The 19,591-nt window shown below is 40.8% G+C and overlaps 1 protein-coding gene across 3 annotated transcripts in view; it reads right to left on the bottom strand.

Moving 5' to 3' along the window:
• igsf11 (immunoglobulin superfamily member 11) overlaps positions 1 to 19,591 on the bottom strand; it is a 122,844-nt gene that overhangs the window by 13,786 nt on the left and 89,467 nt on the right. For 2 of the 3 annotated variants that reach the window (XM_082503794.1, XM_082503796.1), the window contains one exon: positions 9,959 to 10,122. In XM_082503794.1, the coding sequence (XP_082359920.1) occupies positions 9,959 to 10,122 (164 nt within the window). Of the gene's footprint in view, positions 1 to 9,958; positions 10,123 to 17,177; positions 17,198 to 19,591 lie in introns of those variants that run through there. The other variant, XM_082503795.1, reaches the window with a different exon arrangement.

Here is a 19,591-nt window from a genome sequence, read left to right as displayed (position 1 = left end):
CTAATGTTTGCATATCCTTTTGTCTGGATCACAACCTGCAGTTGTTTCTTGCAATTTCCACAAGTTTAACCCACGTCGCCTGAGCAATCCCTGCCCATTCTTCTTTAATGACTCATAAGCTCCTCCAGATTTGACGGTCTTCTGGCATGGACCTTGGTTGTCAGTTCATCCCAAAGATTTTCATAGGGATTCAAGTCTGGGCTTTGTGCAGACCAGTCAGTAACGTTCACTTTGGTTTCCAGGAGGTAGCTCTTCACTGGGAGTGACACATGTTTTGGGATGTTCTCATGTTTGAAAACAAAATGACGACCTAGACCTCGTTTTGCTGCTGAATGCTTGAGGTTTCCTTTCAAAAACATTCATGTATCCTACTTTCCTTATGGTTCTTTCCACCCTGAGGGGATTGCCCATTCCAGACGCACTGAAGCGTCCCCACAGCATGATACTCCCACCACCATGTTTCACTGTGGGGATGGTCTTCTTTGAGCCAGATGCCTCTCCCTTCTTTTTCCAAACACAAGCAGCATCTCTTTGGCCGAAGAGCTTCAGTTTCATTTCATCTGAAAAAGTATGCATAATCTAAAGGTTGTCCTAAGCATACTTGTTGTCTTCTTTGAGACTACATTTTCCCAACTTGGCTAAGTTATTCACATCCCGCTGCCAGGCTTGTTCTGTGTTCGGTGCTGCATGGCTCTCCTTAAATTTCTTGAGTTCTTGACACTTGAAACGCTATGATAACTTTTTCTATCCATCTCCTGCTTTGTGAGCATTCAGTCTAAACTGATTTATTTTGCTTTTGGTATGATGCTTTCTCAACTGACAGCGCCAACCCTTGCAGTTTTTATACTGTTCAAATTGAAAGATAACACTCAGTTCTAACTTCATTTTACAAACTGAGCATTTCAATATTGACTGGTAATTTTATTTTTCCTATTGTGCACAAATATAAATAATTTATGCTAGTAAAGTTAAAAAATGCTGGATTCAAAATCCATTGCACTCCTAAACAAGCACTTGGGAAAATTTTGACAATAACAAAAACTTTAGATTTCATAGAGGGACGAATGATTTTTGTCCTCACCTGTAGATGACGTTTCCTTTAGTGTTACACATCACTCTCACTAGAGAGAGACCTATTTCTACATAGAGGCTAAAAATAGACAGTGGATAGAATGGAGCATACTGACTTATTTCTCTGGAAGAAACAAACAAACAAACAGACAAACTAAAAAAAACCTTTTCATTTGTAAGTGGCCCTTTCTAGCTCAGTGGGTAGATTTAGGGGGAGAAGTACACACTAAAAGTATGCTTTCATGCTACTGTAAGGCTCTTCACATAAAAGCATGCACTAAATGTTATGCATAATTGAAAACATTTTAAATTAGAAACATATAAACTGCAATATGACCAATCTGACAGCAGCAATGCAGGCAGACGTCTGCACAAAGAGGTCAAACCCAGCAGGAACTTAAGGCAGAAGCTATCATTTTATCATTACATCCGTGACCTTTGAGAACAATCACAGACTCCACACTTGGTTCAGGTTGAGCTGATCTTGTCTCAGGATTGAAATTAAAAGCCAATGAAAGACCAAGTTGTTTAAAAGCTTCCCAGAAGCTTCAAATTTGGCCCGAACAGCTCGTTTGTGAGGCCGAGCCACATGCAAAACAGCTCTCACCCCTCAGCTGGGCCCACACAAAGGATGAAGGACCCACGCAAACACACAGTACATGCACACAAGTCTGGCAGTCATGACACGCGCGCACCAACTCACATGGTGGCGCGGCGCATACGCCTACACACAAAGCGTGGTGGGGAATCAGAGGGGCTATTCACTTTGCTGAAAAGAGGCCTCATTGAACTGTTCAAAGACCCAGGCGGAGAGGCAACCAGCACCAGTGTGTTCTCGCCTGAGTGTGCACGGCTCTGTGTGCGCGTGCATGCATGAGAATGATAGTTCGGATGAAAGTGCAGGAGTGCGTATGTGACCGTGTCCTCCACCGCTGCTTAACGATTGTAAATTGCGTGGCAGCAATTTCCTGAGTGCAGCACGCTCGCTTTGTCCTCTTATGTGCAGATGAATAGGCAGCTCCTCAGCTGTGATGAGAGCCTGCAACTGCATCTCTTCTGCGTGTGTGTGTCTTTCACTGTAGATACATTTTGTCACAAGGAGTGTATCAGTTGTGAGCAGAGTGTGCAAGTGTGTGTGTGGAGCATGGAAGTGTTTGTGACTCTTATGTCACAATAAGTGTTCCTCCGTTTAATAACTGCCCATTCTTTTCTTTCCTTCTATGTGTTTTTTTTGTAATGGGTTCATTTGTGCATACCTCTCTGTTTCCTTTCTCTAACACATGATCTGACCTGGCTCTATATTCCTGATGACCCAACAATATAATCTGCATGCTCGGGGAAAGCGATCCAATCAATCGGCCTCGCACACGCCGTTTTGACTGGGCTCGTTTTGAGTGTGTGCATGAATGAGTGGAGGATTAAAGCAGGTCCTAACCTGTGCTGCAGATCAAGCCCATTTTGGCAACGCTAACTCCTTCTACTCTGCAGGTATTAATTTTAGGAACAGAAACAAATGCCCGATGGATTAAGGAGAAATAAATCAAGCCAATGTATGTTTAAAAAGATGTTAAAAATCACAAGCATGAGAACAGTGGTGCATTTATGGTGCATGCCAAAAGCCCTCCTTTTTGTAGACTTGTTTTTATTTTGTCTCTGTCCGCTATGTCGATCCATCCGTATCTATGTGTATGTATAAATCACCTCATTCCCTCGCGTGACCTGGTTGGCTTTGTGGCTATGAACAGATAGAAAAGAGGTCATGGCTGGCACTCAGATGGCAGACGGCCCTAAGAACTCTAGCTGGACTAGCTGGATACCCAACTGGCCCAGTGGTAAACCTCTGTTTCATCCTTTGACTCCTAAAATCCTACATAGATACAGTACAAGCATCTGCACAAATTGTGCTACATCCCTAGTCGTTCCCTGTAAGTGTGAGTAGCAAACGAATGCTCATAGTGAACTTTCAGATACTGCTGTACCAGTTTCGTACTCCTATTCCAATTCTAACTGACCGTGCAAGGACCCCCTGGCCCCTGACATGCCAGATACTGTCATCGCTTCAATAAAGCCTGAATAAATCTCTAAACCCTCACAGCTCCCTTCAATCTTATGACTATAAGCTGCAACTGTTATCTCTTTCTATCCTTTGAGACATGTTCTGAACAATATGGGACCAAACCCCATTTTACTAATATACTTCTGGATTTACCTCATTTACCCTTTTGACTCTAGTACATATATATATATATATATATATATATATATATATATATATATATATATATATATATATATATATATATATATATATATATATATATATATATATATATATATTTGACTCTTTTGCCAGCACATTTTCACACATTGCCAAATGTTTAAAATGCTTGGTCAGTTGGTGTGGCACAACAACTGACCAAGAGAATGAAGTGATGGGAGGTGTGAGAGGGGTCCTATAAGAACCCTCTCACTTGTAACTGATCTAATGCACAACTCTGTTTGAACTAAACCTGTAATCTCACTGGCCTGTCTGATAATCTGAGCTGTGTCTTGTGTGTAACAGTGGGGCTTGTACTTAGATGAAATACTGAAGGTCAAACTAGATTCACTGAGACTTCAAACTTCAGACAGCACTGGAGAAACTGTGCCTGGAGTCACTCACACGAAGTACGACTCCCATAAAATTGAGTTGCTTATAAAGTGCCCATGTCGTTGGCCTAAGCCTGGAACGGTATTAAAAACTCACCATAATCACGATAACCACATTCCACTGTAAACTAAAAAAAACTCCCAGTATTAATAAAAAGGATTTTTCCCATTAAACCATCCTTTGGAAATACACTTGTAAAACACAAAAATTATATAATATAACATAATAAAAAGCAGAAAATAAAAAACTAATTAAGTTGACTCTGCATACTCATGTCCCTTGAGGTAGACAAGTGGAAAAGTAATCAAATATATAAATAAATAAAGTAAAATACCTGTCTGCTGATAAATACAAAGTACAGTATAGTACAAATATACTATGGAAGCACATGTAAATGTTCGGTGTGGTTTTGCTATATAAGTACAATGTATGCTAAGACGTTACGTTTAATGGAATCTGCTCAAATTAAATTGACTTTACAGGCACACAGGCTATATTCTCGTTTAAAGATCAGCATCATTTCTGCATCACATATTCTTTATGATCTCAATTTCACAGAATATTCATTTCAGTGATGCGGCACATATTTTACTATATCAACATTATATATATATTTTAAGCTTCTTTTTCCAGGAACTAAGAAAAAGAGGGACTTAATCAGGGAGATGACCAAGGTACACAAATATTGAAAATGAGAAACGTTTTCATTAGTGCTGAGAAAATACACCTTTCTCTAAAACTTTTGATCATCAACTGCAACAACAAAGAAAACAATATGCAATTTTACAAGATGTCCCGCCACAATAAAAGCATTTTTACAAAAGTTGGAGCATATTTAAGCATAAGGACCACCGATATCCAGCAAACACCTTTATGAGGATGAACAACAGGTAAGTGTTGAGTTTGATTGTGTGTGTGTGTGTGTGTGTGTGTGTGTGTGTGTGTGTGTGTGTGTGTGTGTGTGTGTGTGTGTGTGTGTGTGTGAGGCCAAAACTTCTGATCTCCACAACAATTTGTCAGACAGATTACATCCACAGAAAACAGCACATGAATATGCAAACATGCAGGTACACTTCTCTGAGCTATGCACCAACATGTTAGAATCTGGAGTTTAGCTTGTCTGGTCATGAGAATAAAAATGACTACAACTGGAATTAGGTAAAAGTTTACACAGTTAGAGATTCAAGCTTGAATTCTCTGAGCACTAATAAAGAGTACACTTAACTTCACAGCGCTTTACTTGTTCAACATTTTGTCATGTTAGAGCTTTATTCCAAAATGGAGTAAATTTCCAAAGATGAGCCCTGCCCCAGTACGAGAACCAGGTTATCAACAAGGATGTCTCTGTACATTGCTACACTCACATTTCCCTCAACCCTGACTAGTCTCCCAGTTCCTGCTGCTGAAAAAACACCCCGCAGCATTATGCTGCCACCACCTGACAAGATGATGAGTGGTGCTTGATTTCCTTCAAACTTGACACTTGGTATTCATGCCAAAGAGTTTAACCTTTTTTCATCAGACCAGATAATTTTGTTTCTCATGGTCTAAGAGTGCGTCAGTTAACTTTTGGGAAGCTACGGGCCTGCTGTCATGTGCCTTTTACTGAGGAGTTGCTTCAGTCTAGTCATTCTGGACCCTACCATGCAGGCCTGGTTGGTTGAGTGCTACAGAAATGGTTCTCCTCTGTCCACATAACAATGCTGGATCTCTTTCAGAGTGACCATAGAGTTCTTGGTCATCTCCCTGATTAAGTCCCTTCCATCCCGATTGGTCAGATTGGCGGGCACCTCTAGGAAGAGTCCTGGTGGTTCCAAACTTCACTTTGGATGCACTGTAAGTGCTTGTTCAGTGAAGCTCTCACATTATTGCTCCTTTACATCAGCGATCCCCAACTTTTTTTGCGCCACGGACCGGTTTATGCCCGACAATATTTTCATGGACCGGCCTTTAAGGTGTCGCGGATAAATACAACAAAATAAAACTAGTACCGGTACCGGAAAAAAGAAAATTTATTCATAACACACGTGAAAAGACCAAGGAAAACCGAGTAAACGATAAAAACGATAACAAAATAACGCTGAAAACCGATAAAAATCCTGAAAACTATACATTTCACACCTGAGCCTCAACTCTCGCGGCCCGGTACCAAACGACTCACAGACCGGTACCGGTCCGAGGCCCGGGGGTTGGGGACCGCTGCTTTACATCACAATTTTGTTGCTATAGGAGAGATGCAACACGGACGATACTGGCTTCTTGTCATATTATAGTAGGTTCAGGTACACAATTACTGATGGAGGTTTTCCTCAGTATAACTGAAGTCATGGAGACTTTGCACGGTGTAGTCTATGTCATATAAAGTGTAAAAGAAAGCATCAGGGTGGAAGTTTCCATTAAGGTGTCCTACAAATTTCTGAGTGGGCATCATCCCAAGATACCAGCCAGATGTCCTCAGCTAGCTTTCTCTATCATAGTGAAAGAGTGTGTGTTGTACTGCAGACTCCTCCATGAACATATTATTAGTTGTCTGTTTTAGAAATCACAGTTTTTCACAGTTTTATCACAATGTGTGAAGCATTTGAGCAAGTTTTCAAGTCTAATTTATCATGCTTTGGAATCTGAAATCTCTGTGAACTTCAATATGTAGCACCTCATGTGTCTGTTAAATATGAAACTACAACCACCAGCTGGCTATCTTAGCTAAGCTTAGCTGTTTCTTTAATTATACAGTGGTGAGAACCCAAACAAAGTAGATGCTTTGGTAACCCCTGTTGCTATCTTGGAGGTGATGCTATAACCTTCAGGGTAGCCTTAGAGTCTAGGAGTGTAATTGGCTGACATGGCCACTAGATAATGCTCATGCATATGCTAGCACTGTTAAATACTTCAAAGCACATACAAACCACATGCACTCAATTGTTGTTTTGTTTTGGTGTAGGTTAAATACGTTACCTTTATTACTTTTATGCATGTAATTATATTGGTTTATGTTTGTGATAGATGTCTTTCATCAAAAAATACATGCCGTGAAAGGTAATTGAACCCATTTTTAAATGGCAAAGCCTGGTACTATCAATGGGCATTTGTTTTTACCATAAAATAGAACAAATATCTTTTGGAGGTCTCTATGTGTGAACTATTTCATGTTATATAAAATGGTCATTCATATGCCAAAGAAAAGAACAGAAGAAGACTGAAGGGAGGGCTTTTTTCTGCTGAATCTACAGCTACTATATTACCTTATGCTAAGCAGCAAGAAGCAAGGTGCAAATACAACACTAATGTCAAGACCTTTAAATGTAATAATGTGTAGGAGTTAACAGTTCTGGAGCAACATTAACATTCATTTGAGGTCAGTTTCCCCTTCAGCTCTGTTTTGTTACCTTAACTCCTGGGGGAAATATGTGGCTCTTTAGACTCTAGCTAATTGCTTACCTTCTCTGTTTGTTCTCCAGGTAGTATATATATATATATATATGTGTGTGTGTGTGTGTGTGTGTGTGTGTGTGTGTGTGTGTGTGTGTGTGTGTGTGTGTGTGTGTGTAGCTTTTTTTTCTGTTGGTTTAAGAAAAAAAGAAAAAAATCACAGGAAAATGCTGAAAGTGAATCAGAAATGACTGGAAATTATAACAATAAGTAAAAGATCCTAAAAAGCACAGAGCTGAGGATGAACTTGAGATAGAGTTTTTTGGGTGGTTGTCAACTCTTTACTTGTTTAATAATACAGGCAGACATTTTATCCATTTTTAAAACATACACCAAAATATATTCTAATGGAGTGATTTGGGGTTTATTGTGACTTTTAACTCAAAATACAAATTACTTTGTCTCCAGAGTAATTCCTTCATACATCAGGATCCCAGCAGACAACAAATGCACCAGCCTGTCACACTGCCTGCTCTCATAAACAAAATATATAGAGCTCATAGTTAAGTTCCCACAGCCTATAATGTGGGGTCGACCGTGTAAGCTAAAGGCTATGAAGTAGATAGTGATGCCTTAGACAAAAATGCAATAAAGGTAGCGGGGAAAACAAATAGCTACATTTGCACTTTTTAGTGAGGCCGACAAAGTTTTGCCGTCGCCTTCTAACAGTTCATGATTCGGTACGGACCAACACGAACATGGCATTTTGAGGAGAGAGAGATCTGAGTGGTCATAGTGTGTGCTCACTAAAGTGCTAATGCAGGTTGCGCAAGTGTATGGAGTTCTGTTCAGTCATTCTTAATGGCTTTCAGCATCAACTGTAATCATTTATGACAAACACACTCTTCCTCTCTCTAAAATGACCTTGTGCGTGTTCTGTCGCACCACGCAGCACTTTATTTCATCACACACTTTTTAGACAGCTCCCCAATTTCAGCCATACAAGCGACAGGTGTACACATGACATAACCATGCCATGATGTGTGAATTTCTGGATGTATGTACTCACGTCAGTATTCGCACTTAGACTGTGCACTTTGTCTACAGACTTCACACATGAATGCATACTGTATATAAGCCCCGCATGTAGGCACGTGGATCCGCACTACATTTGGACCAGCAGTCTGTTCAATTCCAGTTTGTGTGCGTGCATTTGTGCATATTTGTGTGTCTGTGTGTGTGGAGAACAGCTGCGATATAGAGCCTGTCGTGGGCGTGAGTTAATTAGTGCAGAAGATGATTGTGTTATTTGGACGGCCGACCAGCACTGGGGTTCAAAGTGAAGGGAGGCAGGTGAGCTTGTATGGCCTGCAGCTGCATGTTAAACAATTCAAATGGAATCACAGAAGTCCCGCACGAGGGGATGAAGAGTGAGCGAGAGAGGGACGGAGGGAAGGTGAGAGAGTAGACTGCTATAAACGAGGCCAGATAAACAAAATGAGCATCAGCAGTCGGCGAGTAACTTAAATTTGCCATGTCTTTGCGTGTTTCCACATCAAATCAGCGCTGCGAAAGCAGTTTGAAGCTTTGGCTGTGCATATGTTGTTTAAGAGGCGTCCTGCAGCACACAGATTGTAAACTATTAATACACCCTTAAGCTTACTACTACATTACTTCTATTTTAAAGTATGGTGATCTCTATTAATTACAAAACTGATGTAGTAAAGGTGTGTTCAGATGCACTGAAAAGGGAATTATTTTTTCTGTCTGCTTTTGTTTAAGCAGTGCAACTACATTTTTGGCATATGCAAATTTAGCATGGGCTAGATAGATAGTTTTTTTGCAAAAGCCTTGATCCACCCCTAATTTCTTTTTACCTTGCCAGGAAAATTCAGAAATAGGTGCACCAATCATATTTATTTTTCAGCACAGCCTGAAATCTCTTAGACAAGCTTTCTTGTAATTTAAGTAGTCTTCAGGAATATTTCTCAGGCTTCTTGAAGGTCATTCAAAGCTGTTCTTTGGATGTTGGCTGTTGTTGTTGCGCTTTAAAGATGATTGTAGACTGCTTCCATAATGTTGAGGTCTGGGAACTGGGAAGGCCAATTCATGACTGGCTGTGTTTCTTTGTGTGTTTTTACTGTCTTTGCAGTGTGTTTGTGATCATTGCCATGCTGAAAAATGACGCTGTTGCTTTCCAGATGGTATTGAAAGGTGGATCAAAATCTTACTGTGCTTTTCTGCATTTATAACTTTGACAGACGTCAAGTTTGATGCTGAAATCCAACCTCAAAAGACCTTCAGAAAGTATAAAGAATTATTCCTCAAGAGCACAATAACAATTAGTTATATAGTCTGGGTCTGTGGGGGCAAAATATAAACAAAAGAGTCGTGCCATAAGATGTAAGAGCTACATGACACTTCCCTTTTGCTTGTTTCATTCTCTACACGTGTGATGCATTTTTGCAGCCACTCATATTCTCTTTGCGCTGTATCTGAGCACACCTTCAAACAGAGCAAACTCTCGTGTACCTGCATTGACTGTAAGGAACCCATCCACAAGATGCGCATACAGTAGTGTTGCATTAGAAAATAAGATTTCAGAAGCAGACATTTCAGTTGATGTGCAGAGTGCATGGCAACACTGACTGTGTACCAATTCAGCATCCAAACATCTACAGTTAATTACAACAATCACAGCAAAACTCTCAGATTAGTAAATAAGGCTCTGACATGCTTAATTGCACTGCACAAGTCTGTCTTCTAAATATGAAGACTATGCTTTTTAACACACCTGTGACTCTAATCTCAGCTGTAAAAGCTGTAAAAGATGACTCAGGTCAGTGGGTGGATGCAAGTGGTTCATACCTGCTCTGGCTGGTAAGCATTGGACAGCGGTGTCACCATCCAGATGATGTTGAGGTTGGTGAGGGCAGCGCTGGTGGTAAAGGAGCAGGGCAGGATGGCTGCTTGGCCACGAGCCACCTGGACACTGCGCTGGGACATTGTCACATCTAGTGCCTGCACACAGACTGCAGGAGAAAAAAAGAGTCAGTGATCAGCGTCTTGATTCTCAAAAGAAAAGCACATGCAGTACCAAACGAAACAGAGAGAAAGAGAGGGAGAGCGAGCGAGAGAGATGAGCAGATGTCTAAATTCAGAAATTCTCCCCGAAACTCCCAACAGATGTATCTTTGCACTTTGTAAGAAAAGCAGCATCTTCAAAAGGTTTCCTGAAGGCTATTAGATCCCCTAAATCCCTAAAAATGAGAACGCTTGCTTTAGTGTGTGAGTAACAGAAACGCGCACACACACACACAGAGACAGACGATACGAGAAATCCAAAGCTAAAACGCTGCCATGTACAATATCTTTAATATGTGACATTTTTTTTACAGCTTTTTCATCTTTACAGCAAAACAAACATGATTTGCTGAGAGCCAAACTCCTCGTCTGAGATGCTTTTGACAACTAACAAACAAGGCTGCACTGAGAGGGATCACATGAAATACGTAATGTGCAATTAAATGGGGGAAAAAATGATAAGATGTCACGAGATGTTAATTTTATTCCTCTCCTAAAACAGCAACGTCTGAATCTGTGCATACTGAATGATGAGAGCAATGTTAGATTTGTTGCTTCCTCTCAAAGTAAACAACTAAGGAGCCACTTTCCTCATCTGGACTCAGCTGCCATCCACAACAGACCCACAAAGACAGATATGTACATGCTGCATCCTATTTCGAGACCGGCTAAAGACATTAAAGCCTAAATTAAGTTAGATCTCCCCCGCAAGCATGTATCCATGTCCAAAAAACCCCATTGGGAAGTAATCTTATCTAAAAACGGTGAGGAGGATGATGCGCTGATATGATTACAGATAATTGATCATGTCATGTGAATCGCCCTTGTCAGTGGTAATGTAAAATGAGGATCTTAGCATTAATCAATAGTAGGAACCACCAGGATGTCAATTATGGTTTGTAGTCAAGAGTCAAGCTAGATCCCAAGTGCAAGCAATGACCACACTGCGCAATAGAATATATATGAGTAATTATTAACATTATGATAAGGAAACGAATATAAGAATTTTTTCCCATCTACTGACTCGCTTCTGCCTACTTTTGAATATCAGTGTAATATTTTCGAGCTGACAGACTGCCTGTTGCTCTCTGCCTGTCTGTCCAAAACCTGCTGGACTTCCTACGCTTTCTTTCTGCTGGCAGACACAACAGGCCCTGCAGGCTCAGAGCTGGGCCAGGGGAGATATGCAGCACTCAAACTGCTTCACTCAGTTCTGCTTTGTCAAAGATATATACTCATAAAAAAAGAGAGTCACCCCCCACCCCTACAAAAAATGCAAGCAATTTCATTTATATGCAATATTTAGAGACGCGGGATTCTTCGTTGTTGCTCACTTGACTGACGTGTGCAATCTGCAGCCCCTGTCATAAAAACAGTAAGCAGCAAAGATTTAGCTTGCTGCTCTAATCTGAACTTCCTCTGTCCTCTGTGTATGTAGTGTTCACTTTCTGCAAGGAATCAATCTTTGTTCTTAATGGGGGATTAACAGCACAGAGGAAGAAGTTCATGCGAAGAGCTGCGGCCTTAACAAGAATGCGCGATTGCATTGGCAACATGAGATCAAGTGCAAGTGTGTTTTCTCAGTGGCCACATAGGTATTAAATGTGCTTGATTTAAGGGAAGCAGAAAGGCAGAGAAAGACTAAAGTACAGAAAGAAAGAAAGAATTAAAGATCCTAGAGGAATGAAGATAGAAGGAGCATCTTATCATCTGTAAGCCCCCTCCAAGGCAGCAGTCTCTCAAGCCCACAACAGCTGGAGGGCTCATTTCAAAACACTGGATTAGGGAACCTCTGCGCACAGAGCCTGTAAGCTCCCACGACCAAAGCAAACTCACACACACACACACACACACACACACCAAACATCACAAACAAGCACCAACACGCAGTGCCAGCGAAACCAGTGCAGTACATATGCCGTGCACTGTGCCCTCTCAACTCACAGGCACATGCGTGACATACTGCTCACTACAATCCACACACTCAGACTTTAATCAATACATGTCATTGGTGACATGTATGTTAGCCCTTTGGGGACACATCTAAAGGACAGGGACGAGAAGTATGGTATTGCTTGGCATTGCCTCATTATTGCGCACACTTCTGCCAAAGCTTTATGCCAGCTTCACTCAAGCATGTCTGGTAGACCATCGCTCTTCCAGAATCCATCCTGTAATGGGTTCAATATGTAAGGGATGAACAGTAAGCCAGACACAGTCAAACATGACCACCCGCATTTAAAAAAAAAATAAACTAAATAAAAAATCAGTACAGTATTGTATTATAGCTCCAAAGGAGCCACTATGGCTGAGGTAAACCATGTTTTCTAATCACTAGCAGAAAACAATAAAGTACAAACTGATTTCAGGAAATAATCAAAGACAGGTCAGGGCTTGATACAGTAGTCCTGACATTATTTTTGCTGTAGTCTAAGATATTTTGCATTTATGACCAACACTGAGTGAAGCAAAGAGTCATCCATTCTATTTTTTTAACCCTTTAGGCCAAATTTATCACATTTGATACATGAGTTTTGGAGACTTCTACATCATCAGTGGGATTCTTTACAATATATACTTAATTTTCAAAAAAATAAAAAATAAAAATAATTCTGGCTTGAAAGGGTTCATTTCTGCAGGCTAATGTGCACAGTTGTGACGTAAACATGCTATCACTCTCTCTAGGTTTTACCGCGTAAGCTTTATCATTTTCCTGTTGACAAACATCCCGTTCCCTCCTGCTGTCAATTCCAGCCCAGAGGCGCCCCGAGGCCGAGGCCAGCCTGACTGGTACGAAGCTGCACAGAGTAACTATGCTAATCTCTGAGGCTGACCCCTGGCTGCCCACAGTTATGTTTAACTGTAACAGAGCAGCGCCGCATTGTCTCCTATAGTATTACTCACCTGTGGCAGTGTTCTATTGTTGTGGGATCGTACACATTTTACATTTTCAGAGAAAAATAGCTTTTATTTAATCAAAACAGAATATGTTTGTGCTATGTTATTTCCATTAAAGGAACTACAAGTTGCTGACTAGATAAGATTTGGGTTGGGAATGCGGAAGGAATTTTTAAAAAAGAGTGTACAGTAAAGAAAAATGTTGGCGCGCATGAAGTATGAGTAGTAACAGATGAGTAGGTGGAGGAGAGGAACACGAGAACGATGCGAGGAGGGGCAGGTAGGAGAAAAAGAAAACAACAAATCATAAAAAAGAAAGTGAAACAGAGGAGGACATGAGGGAGCAGAGAGGATGCCGGTGTTTCCAGAAAGGCCTAATTGATAAAGTCACCTGAGGCAGTGCTAGCAGTCAAGGAGAGAACCAACAGTATGGCTCTGTTAAGTGTCAAAACCGCTGTTGATTAATGCATGAGAAAAGCATGCACCTCGGAGAAGAAAAAGCTTTGTGTCTGATTCTGTGTGTGTGTGCTTACTCTATCAGTCAAGCTAAAGTGGAGGCATGATTGGATGGAGAACAAATGCAGGCTGGATGCAACACTTCCTCTCTCTCACTCTTGCACTCGCAGTCGCTCACACACAAACACACACACACAGAATCCCTGCCTGGCAAGTCATTTGCATTCTGTGATTTTATTCATGTGGCTCTTTTATTCATAGGCTCTACTTTTATTCCAGTTTCAAACAGATGCCCGCGATGCAGTGATGAGCCCCTGGGAAAGCCTCAATGCACAGAGACAGCCACACACCTATACATGCATAAACCTGGTTAAGTGAAGTAATTGATGATAGCAAAGGCATTACTAAAGAGAGAGAAGAGCGCACACATTAACTCGTGTGCGAAGACACAACTTTATTTTAAATCTGTTCAAAGACAATTAAGAGGCGAGAGCATCACATATCTACTACTTCAGGGATGACAGTTGGTAACTAGGATCACACTTAGTTCTGTGTCCTGCACATGCACAATAGAGGTGAGTCTCCAGCAAGCGCTTGGGAAAAAATTAACATCAAAAACCATAAAATTAATCACACAGTTACAAATACATCTGCACATGGATTCATGGATTCCGACACCTGTGCCCACACACAAACAGAGCTGCGTGTCCTGTTCTTTTGCAGAACACCCAGGGGCTTCATGATGAGCTGTGTACATGCGAGTAGCGGACCCCGCGTTGTTGCCACTGCCTGCAAGGCACCAGGGCGAACCGACAGGCGGGCAAAGACAGGTTATTTTGCGAAACTCAGGTGGCGTAATTGTGTACCCAGCTGCTCGATGGCAACCCATCAAGCGCTGTGCTCACAGCACTGCTGAGGTAAAAATTAATGAACGCCATTCTAAAGACACTTTCATTAAATGATGTCTGAAAGTCTAGTCAATTCTTTGTTTGTCGAATTTAATAAACTATAACATTTAATTTTAGGAAATTCTACTTTTAGTTGTTTCACCCTCGTATCTCTGCTAAGTCAGAAGGTTGGAAGCAGGTGCTCTGTTTCTTTGTAGAGGTAAATAAATCACCAATGTTTGTTTTTACAAAAAGAATATTATCATATATGCTGGACGATACTGCAAACTCTGGTATTGATCCAATACCAAGTGAATACAGGGCCATTATTGTCAAACATACAAAGGCAGGTTATGTAGGGGAGAGCAGTGTGCTATGATCTATGAGATGAATCATCATCAAATTATTTTAATAACCACTAAACCACTGTGATTTTTACTTTCCATAATAGTTATTCACAGAATCAAATATACCTTTTAGCTTTTCATGTATTTTGAAACTGGGTTTTTCGGAGACGTGGAATGGAAATGTGCCTGTCTCTAAACAGCTTCTGTTGTTTAAATGTGCTGTAGGCTATAAATAAAATAGACGTGGCAGTCAACACACAACTGTTCAGGCATTTTTCATAGTTTGTGTCTAAGGAATATATTTTTCATTTTCAATAAAATAACTTTTTTGCCACAATTCAGTGGGCTTAATATATTATCTGATTATAGCCTCTAGGTAAAATAACAGCTACAGATGACCACTAACACTATCTTTATAGTTCGTGCTTAACATGTATTTAATGTTAAAGTGTGACTGCATAATAAGAGCGATGTACTGTACATGTACTGAACTTAGAAGATAGAAACATACTAAAGTATTGATCTCATCACAGATCGATCTGATACCAATACCAATATTGGTATCAATACTATCTATAGTTGGATCGATTTGATCATTTCTGTCAATCAGCTGTTTTGTTTGCGTTAGACAGATGCAGGTTAGCTGGTTCCCCTTTGAGCTTTTTCTAAGCTTGAAGCAAAACAGCAAACTTATAGTGTTACCTATTTTCTCTAAAGCTGGAAGATGACATTCTGCCTTAGAGTAAACAAACTGAAGCTTAGGGCAGGCTTGCCCATAGGGACTGCATTACTAAAGGTCCTCATTCATATTTTACAAGGAAATGTTGGTCTTGTGTACTTTGTTCAGAGCACACAAGCCTCTGTTAACAACTAAACACAATTGACTGAAACAGCTCCACACCTGTCTTGCATCTCAGGTCAAGTCTTGAACTAGGGAAACTCATTTTTGGTCATTAAAAGTCTCAGAACAGGTGTCAGTTTAACCCTTTATCACCTGAGTATCATGCAGGCTGCCTGGACGATCTTTCAATTTTGGCTGTAAATTTACAAAATAGTTCCCATCTTTAGGGGACCGTTTGAATTTTCCCAATTGCTCAGAATGGTTGAGGAGTTAGCAAACTGTAAAATCTTAGCAGAGCTTAGTTTTCTGTCTGTTTTCAGACAGCATTACCAAATATTTCCGTAAAGCTCGCCCTGTCTTCTATCAAAAACCATTTGAATTTTGTCTTTAGCAGAAACGTTAATGGAGCTACGATCATATAAAGAGCCCTTACACAGTGGGCCTGGGCCAAAGGTACAAGGAAAACAAGACAAGGGTCTGGCAGAGGTTTTGTTCACATAACATAGCGCATTTAATCTTTCCTTTCCTTTCCTCAATTATTCCTTCATCAGTGTGTCTGACAAACGCTCACCCAGTGAAAGAGCCTTAAAAATCTCTCGCTCATCCTCTCTCATCCCCTGCCCCGCCCATCCCAGCTGACCCATTAGCCACAGCAGCCGACTCCCAAACAGGGCCCGCTGACTAGCCTACATAGCTTAATACTCTTTTCTAAACTGTACCGAGTCTGACAAGCACAGCTTAGTGTGTTCCCAAACTACTATAAACATCAGGCTGAAGCATGTCGTTTGAACGTGTTAGTTGTAGCGATGCTTATAAAGTTCACAATTCTCAAGCTATTCAGCATTACAGTGACTCAAATGTGCAGCACATTAAGAAAAGTTGAGAAAATGTAAATAATGGTGGCGGTGTTGGGATGAGACAGACATTTCTGACTTATATATATATATATATATATATAAGTAAACATATAAACACTTATTCCGACTTGCTCTTCATGTTGGACTACTCGGAGGCATGTCATCATACTACCATCCTAGCATGCCACCATCCACACCTGCAGAGTTTCTTAAGAAGAGAAGATCAAATGCTAGGACAAGTAGAAGAATTCATATATTATGTGGAATGTAGTCACAAGTAAAAAAGAAAAGTGGTTTTAAGTGATGGGCCCAAGACTTTTGTAGATAAACTGAGGGGAAGTTATTGCGATCGAGCTGACGGGTGATCAGCCAAACTAGTGTGCCTCGGCTGTGTGCACCGAGTGAGCAGAAGGTTGAAGTAGGCCACTGCCCTCGTGCACAGATAAGCCTGAGCACTGGAAGACTGCTGCTAAAGCAGCAAACAGATGGCTCTGCACATGCAGCCCTGGACACAGCTTCACAAACACATGCACACACACATACACACAAACACAATGTCCGAAAACATACCAATTTCACTGTAGTACAATTGTCACAAACATACACCTCTAATCTAAAATAGCCTTCACACACTCCCTGACAGCACAAACAGGTAAGAAAACCCTCAGCTTTGCGTGCCGCTCCACGTGGTTTCGCGTGACAGCCGAAGAGTCAGACCTGAATTTTTAGAAAGAAACGCACTCTTTTCCCCGTCACCCATCAGCCACCTCGCAGCCTTCATACCGACTCTGTATGGGGCAGCTCCAGCTCTGGCAGACTTACACATTTGGCAAACCTGTCACTGTGTCTGCACTAAATCTGACATCCTGGCGAGCGTGCTGATCTACCAGTAAGATGACATGATTGGCGTGTGACTCCATTTTGCAGTTTGGCAGCTTCCATCTTGAAGTCTCTTTTAACTTGTTGACAATGGCTTGGTTCTGCTAAAGGCATCCACATAAAAAGCCAATCGTGCTTTGTGTCTGGTATTCATGTACAGTAAGTTAGCAAGATCATTGCTCTTAAAATTGCAGCACTCAAAAGATGAAGTGTTTTTACAATTATGTAATTTTGCCTCTGTACACCATCACAGTGGGTTTTAAATCAAACAATCAATATGTGACTAAAGTGGAGACTTGGAGCTTTAATTCAACAGGTTTGACAAAAGTATATCACTCTTTAGGGATTACAGGTATTTTTACTCCTACCTCCTGAATTTAAGAGGGTCATAAGTAAGCAGAGAGCCCAGCATGACTTTTATTATAAGGATTGTTTTTAGCACTTTAATAAAAATGAAAATCCTTTTCAGTCAACACTTCCGTAAGTCCACAAGCCACGGGCATCGCCAAATGCTGTCTTTGTTCTTCCTGGCCTTCACTGCATCCGTCTTCAGTTGCTGCCTGTTTTTGGGTCATTCAGTTTTACGCTCAGTGACTGTGAAGTGAGCTCTGTTGGGTTGACATCAGGCCACAGGATTAGTCATTGAAGATACTATACTGGTTTTGGTGAGAAAGTGCCAAACACTATACCCTTTGTTGCCGTTAATGAGTATTATCTCATTAACGACAACAGTATTATTATGTCATCAAATAAGGTCAGACTCCTGCGCTGTCATGTGACAGTGACGTTACAGGTTAACCCAGTAATCAAAGTCTAACAGTCTCCCAGCCAGAACCATCAGATAACACTAGAGGACTATTCCTAGCACTAGCATTTAGCCTAAGGTAACCTTGTCTGATTCCTCAGCTAGTAATTGGCTTGTAGGCAGATATTCCTCTTTCTCTAACTTGCTTTACCCTCCTTTGTTCTTTTCTTTGCTGCCTTTCTCACTGATTGTTCCTGGTTTGATCTCTCCTTATCGGTATCTACCGCCCTTTCTTGTGTAACCTCACTACAGCTGTTCTCTGAATGAAGACAGCGATTTCAAGCCCGCCATCCCCGGCTGAGCCACCTGGGAGTGGTAGCACTTCTGAAGGAGATTTGGTCAGTACGGTTCTGCGGCGGTAAGGGTTTATAGTGCTTTATCCTCCGTTCCTGCATGGCTCACCTTAAACAGGAACTCTAGCTCAACTCAGTGACACATGTGGATTAGCAGAGGAAAGCAAAGAAAAAGGCTAGAATACACAGCATAGCATACTTGATAGCCTGCTGGGTTAATCTAAAAATGATTGCTGTTCCTGTTACAAATTTGTAGAATGTATTTTTTGACAGCAATTTGAGAGAAAGTAAGATAACTGACCAGAAACGTCTTTACTTTTTTTAAGTGTTAATAAAAATGTAATGGATCACTGGGATTTCAAATACGGCCCATCAATTAAGAGTGTGTTGTTTGTCACGCAACTGTATAACGCAGGACAGTGTAAAATGTGAAATGAGATCCTTTATCACAGGCGGGTCATTGTAGTTAAGGGGTGTGTAAACATTTCACATGCACACACTCAGCAGAATGGGAAATTTCATTTAAATAGGGTTAAAGGCTGGAATAAAAAATGTGGAGCTTTAAAATTAGACTTCTGCTATCAAATAATCATCTGTATTAAACAGATCTAGTATGTTTAGTACAAAAATTATTTTACTATGAGTTTGCGAATGTTGTTTCTCTCTTGCAGGATCTGAATAGAAAAAACAGGAGGCAATAAGCTGGAACTGCTACCAAAAGACAGCAAAATGCCAGTAAGAATAAAATCAGGGGATGCGACAGAGACCAGACCAGACCCCTTTCCTCAAAGATTTATAATATTTATACAGTATATCTGTAGTTTTACCAACTGGGTGTCAGCGGTGACATTCCTGGAAAAAAAATGCTGTAACACAGTGATCCAGACACTTGGATAATATTCTCTGAGGCCTCTCTGAGGGTTAAGTTAGTGCTATTACAAACCACACAATTTGCTCTGCTGCTGCTTAACATTAAAAACATTTCACTGGTAAGCTGACTATTGTTTTAAAGTCACAGGAAATACACTGACCTTATTATGTGACCCTCCAGATGGGCTTCGAAACAAGGAAACACTTATTTTTTTGTTATTCATCCGCAGATCGGTTTAAAAATGAGCAGGAAATACTGAATGATGACGAACTGGCTGTGCACC

The sequence above is a fragment of the Aulonocara stuartgranti genome (assembly GCF_965226115.1).
Source record: "Aulonocara stuartgranti genome assembly, chromosome: 14".
NCBI lineage: Eukaryota > Metazoa > Chordata > Actinopteri > Cichliformes > Cichlidae > Aulonocara > Aulonocara stuartgranti.
The sequence above is the reverse complement of the archived record's forward strand: the minus strand, read 5'-3'. Positions and strand labels throughout refer to the sequence as shown.